The 5,344-nt window shown below is 45.3% G+C and overlaps 1 protein-coding gene across 1 annotated transcript; it reads left to right on the top strand.

Moving 5' to 3' along the window:
* Positions 1-310: 310 nt before the first annotated feature.
* On the top strand, positions 311-5,339 carry LOC104616243 (probable polyketide synthase 1; the record flags this gene model as incomplete). The annotated part of the gene is made up of 4 exons (XM_010295647.1): positions 311-471; positions 1,712-1,915; positions 2,019-2,200; positions 2,475-5,339. Coding segments are annotated over 4 exons (3,412 nt in total), but the record flags the coding sequence as incomplete, so codon positions are not given.
* Positions 5,340-5,344: the final 5 nt, after the last annotated feature.

Genomic DNA, 5,344 nt, shown 5'->3' with positions numbered 1-5,344 from the left:
GGAGTCTCATTCTGCAAATTTTCGTAATCTGAGGAATCCTGTTGGTAGTAGTGGGATAACCATGTGAATAAAAATTTCTAGGAGTGGGCTCATAACTCCGAAATGTGGAACTGTTGATAAAAATACATATTTCGTGGTGGGACATAAAACATCCTTGGCCTATAAACATTTTCTTCTGAATTGCATAAATGGGAACTGTGACCACTTACTGCTTTGCTTTTCATGAAATGGCAAAAAATGTGTACTTTGAGTTGAGAAGTAAATGCATATTGTATATCTATTGTACCGTTTTCTGGTCTGTGTATTTTAGGTTTAATTCATTTGACAACCACCTGTTTGGGATTAATAATATGGAAGCTGAACGCATGGATCCGCAACAGAAGTTACTGGTAGAATGCACCTACAAAGCCCTGGAGGATGCAGGAGTCCCTGTAGAAGCTGTCAGTGGCACCAAAACAGGTGTTTTTATTGGTAAGATGAAAATGTGATGGTGAAGAAGGTCTGTTTGAACCTGACAGAGGTTGGCGCACTCCTTCATGAACTTTACATACGTATCTAGCACTGGAGAACTTAAGGCTCCTGTGCTATGACACTACTGGTTACTTTTTCTAAGGATTACTAGGCTACCCGAGAAGCTCGTCGTATAATTCACGTACCTATTTTAGGTGCTCTTCTTAGTGTCTTCAGGCACTTAAGTTGAAGCAGGAAACAGTTAAACTGCCTCCCCAACCCAACCCTTCCCAGGAATGATACTCTCAAGCCAGGCCTACACTTTTTTCCAGTATACTGTTTTCCAGTATAGCATTGGTTGAGGTGTTGTGAGGGTTAAGATGCTTTTAAACCAGCAGAAATCCTCACAAAGCTATTAGTATGCTACCAAAGTGCACTTGTCCAACTGCTTATTTTGTCAAGGACCTAGAATAACAGCCCATTTTTGCTGGTGTAATCTGTGTCTCTTTTGAGAGGAGTTTTCTGGGATACTTAGGCTGCTGTAGCTATAGGGGCAAACTCTTCAGATTAACTTTTAGTCGGAAACATGCTCTTCTTTCACAGAGGAGTCTATTCCTTGCTCTCTGAAGAGATGTACTGCATTTCCCACACATGCCTGTGGCGTTGGGGATCCACTGTATTTCAAGCATCTGTATTCTCAGAAAGAGGACACGACCCCTCTCACAGTCCCTGTTGGTCTTCTCTGTTTCTGTCTTACTGGAACGCTGTGAGCAAACCTAAGAGAAATAAAAACCATTTTATGTAGCTTACGATGTGACCTTCAACTTGGTACCTCTGAGGAACTGAAGCTAATGTCTTGTACATGTGTATCCTATGGTTTTGTTGTATCATTGTAACTTCTTAACATCTATTCCCATCACAAAACTAAAATAACCAGTCTCAAACTGAGATACAGGGGTCTATGCAGGCTACAGAGAGTGTAACTGCATCACACAATGGGCTAAGCCATCAGGAAAGGCCCGTCACTTACCATGCAGGTAGAAATTTCAAGTGTTGGGTGTGTTTGTGTAAGTCAGTTGGGTCAGAGGAATTGCTGGGAGTTTTGTCTTTGACTTGCGTTGAAGCCGAGTTTCACCGTACGAGCACTGATGCTATGTAGTTTACTATTAAAACAGAAAACCAAAACATGCTATCAGGTTTAGAGCTGTACCTTCCTTCCGTTTGCTGGGATTAACGTGACACGTATTTGACATTTCTACAGGTCTTATGAACCGAGACTATGAAGTCGTCACAAGCAGAGCAGTGAGTGAAATAAATCATTATGATGGTACCGGAACAGCAATGAGCATTGCTGCTAACAGGGTCTCATTCACATTTAATCTGACTGGACCATCACTGGCTATCGACACCGCATGTTCATCTTTTCTTTTTGCTCTGCACTATGCTTTGCGAGCAATTAAATCAGGTAATGGGACTGAAGAGATGCTGGACAGTGAACTTAGGATTGCTACTGTTTCTGTCTGTCACCCTGGACGTGTCAACACGAGTATGTTTCTGTTGTACTCCAGGAGATTGTGAGGCAGCAATCTGTGGTGGAGTGAACTGCATAATAGATCCCCGCACCTTTGTATCTCTCAGTAAAGCAAAAATGATCTCTCCAGAGGGAATAAGCAAACCCTTCTCCAAAAAGGCAGATGGCTATGGAAGGGGAGAAGGCTGTGGTGTTGTTTTCCTCAAACCACTGAAAAAGGTAAGATTGCTTGTGAAGCAGCCTAAAATAAGACTGGTTCCTTTACCTGAATTTTGTATCTTCGTCTCTAGTAAGTGCTTTTCCAGAAAATCTTCTCCAGTTCAAGCTTTCGATTAATAAAGCATTTCTTAAGCATTAAGCATTTATGCACGTCACGCATTTAAAAGTTAGTATTATACTCTGCTTGCTCTTGGTTTTGTTGTTTCGTTTTGTTTTCTCATATACAGAGAAAGCCTGAGATCATTAAAGATAATTGAACCTTTTTATGAAACAGGCAAAGGAAGACTACAGCAAAATCTGGGGTGTTATAAACATCAGTGCAGTAAATCAGAACGGCAGGTCCATGACTCCAATCACAAGACCGTCTCGAATAGAGCAGGAGAAGCTACTGCGCAGCATTTATGAAACTCATGTTGATCCCTCAGTTGTGCAGTACATTGAAGCACATGGTACGGGAACTGCTGCTGGAGATCCTACTGAAGCTGAAAGCCTAGGTAGTGTCATTTGTAAAAACAGGTCTCCACAAGTTTCCACTCTGAAAATTGGTTCAGTGAAAGGAAATATTGGCCACACTGAATCAGCTGCTGGAGCAGCAGGGTTAATCAAAGTGCTTCTGATGATGCATCACGGAAAGATTGTTCCATCCTTGCATTACTCGAAGGAGATGAGCAGCATCGATGCAGAGAAATTAAACCTTGCGATTCCCACAACTGTAGAGCCCTGGGAAGAATCCAGTGAGTACGGAAGAGTAGCTGGCATCAACTGCTTTGGATTTGGAGGAACCAATGCTCACGTTGTAGTTAGGCAGATTAAGCAGCTAGAGCCTCTTCCTGCCTTTAAGAGGCCCCTTGAATTGGTTCTGCTGTCAGCAGCCTCAAGTAAGTCCCTTCAGATGACAATGGCCGATACAGCTGACCAGCTGAGCACAAGAAACTCCGTAACTCTCCCAAGCCTGGCCTATACGTCTGCCTGCAGAAGAAGCCATGCCAGCTACAGGTACCGAAAAGCATTTGTCACAAATTCGCTCCAACACTTGCAGCAAGAGGTTATGTTGGCAGCGAGCACTGAGCTTGCCATGTCAAAGGTGGAACCAGAGCTGGTGTTTGTGTTCTGTGGCAATGGTGTGACGCTGCAGGAGTTCGGTGAGGCACTGCTGAGCTCAGAGCCAGTGTTCAGAGAGAAGTGTAAGGAAATAGAAGGGCTTTTCCAGAAACATGCTGCCATCAGCCTCTTGCCAACAAGAGGTCATAGCCCAAAGGCCTTGTTGAACCCAGAGCTTTCCCAGCCCTTGCTTTTTACCCTGCAGGTTGCCTTAGCTTCCCTTCTGAAATACTGGGGCATTAAAGCAGTCGCTGCTATTGGCCATTCAGTAGGGGAAGTTGCTGCTGCGCATTTTGCTGGGTACCTTTCCCTGGCAGATGCAGTCAAAGTGATTTATCACCGGAGCCGGCTGCAAGCAAAGACTGCCCGCGGCAGAATGTTGGTGGTTGGAAACGTCCCTGTTCAAGAGGTTGCTGAACGTCTGCATCCCTACTCGGGAAAGGTGTGCATTGCAGCTTTCAACAGCCCGGTTTCCTGCACCTTGTCTGGGCATCCAGACTCTGTGGATGCTGTCCAGAGAGATTTAGCTCAAGCTTTCAGCCAGAGAAACATCTTTCTTCATGTTTTAAACGTCCCAGCGGCGTACCACAGCCCCAGCATGGATATGATACTTGGGGAGTTGGAAGAGAGCATAGAGCCTTTAGCAAAACAGGAGGGGGAAATTGAAGTGATTTCAACACTGACTGGGGTGGCTGCTTCTGGAAAGGACTTTGCTCAGGGCAAATTCTGGGCCCAGCATACTCGTGAGCCTGTTGCTTTCACTCAAGCCATCAAAAGTGCAGCCAGAGACAGGGAAAATGTGGTGTTTGTGGAAATAAGCCCTCACCGAGCATTGCAGCGAAGCATAAAGGAAACTCTAGGAAAAGGCACAAGGGTGTTCTCTTCTTTGCAAACTGATGCAGAGTATCAGACACTCTTCACCCTGGTAGGAAATCTGTTTGAACTGGGATATAATCCCAACTGGCAGCACTTTTATAGTGGGTACCAAAGTGTTCCAGTGGCCATTCCGCGGTATCAATTTGATCGCAAAAAACTCATGGCCTGCCTGGATATCCATCAACAAGCAAACCAAAGAGGCGTCAGCTCCAGTCATCCTTTGATTTATGGCATAAACAGTGACAACATGGAGTTTAGCTGCCTGCTCTCACAGGACACGACGTCGTACTTGTATGAGCACAAGAACAATGGTGTGGCTTTAGTCCCTGGCGCTTTTTATGTGGAGCTTGGGCTGGCCTCTGTGATGAGCAGCTCAAGACCTAAAGTGCCTCTGAGTGCTTGCCAGATGAGTATCAGTTTCTCTGCGCCATGTGTTCTCACACCACAGAGCTCCCAAGTCTTGAGTATCAAGCTGAGTCCACAAAAAGCAGTGACCGCCTTTGAGATACTCTCTTCTTCCAACGCAGTTTATGCTGCAGGCCAAGTTACAAAGGGGCCTGAAGCTGTGGTGGAGGAAAGCACCATCTCCTTCCAAGACATCTATCAAAGATGCCGGTCAGTGATTAGCAGAGAGGAGGTGTATGAAGCACTGTCTCTGGTTGGCTTTCAGTACGGCTCCATATTCAGGCAGCTCAGTGATGTGCATTATTGCCAGGAACTAAAGGAAGCTATAACAAGCATAAAGGTGAACAAGGAGACTGTCAGAGAGATGTACGACTACTGTATCCATCCAGTGCTGCTCGACTGTTTTCTGCAGATGACCGCTGTCATGACCTCAAGGACGTTCCCGTCCAGAGCAGGCTTTCCTTCAGGGATAGGCAGCCTGGTGGTGCTCCGACCGCTGGAGGAAGAAATGATGATATATATGAGAACAAGCAAATCCATTGGGAACTGCCTAGAGGTCTGTGGATGCTTTATGGACAAACATGGCTCCGTTTTGGCTGAGCTCAAGCACGTTGCCATCACTTTCATGAAGCAAGCATCTTCCAGAGACAATGAGTTCATGTTTGAAAACAAGTGGAAAGAAGTCTCCCCTTCACAGACAGTTGGACATCTGGGGACTATGCCGAGAGTTCTAGTGTTTGCTGACAAATTTGGGATATCTGA

The sequence above is a fragment of the Phaethon lepturus genome, unplaced genomic scaffold (assembly GCF_000687285.1).
Source record: "Phaethon lepturus isolate BGI_N335 unplaced genomic scaffold, ASM68728v1 C14008938, whole genome shotgun sequence".
NCBI classification, from domain to species: Eukaryota; Metazoa; Chordata; class Aves; order Phaethontiformes; family Phaethontidae; genus Phaethon; species Phaethon lepturus.
Note: the sequence above shows the minus strand (reverse complement) of the source record. Positions and strands in the feature narration are given on the sequence as shown.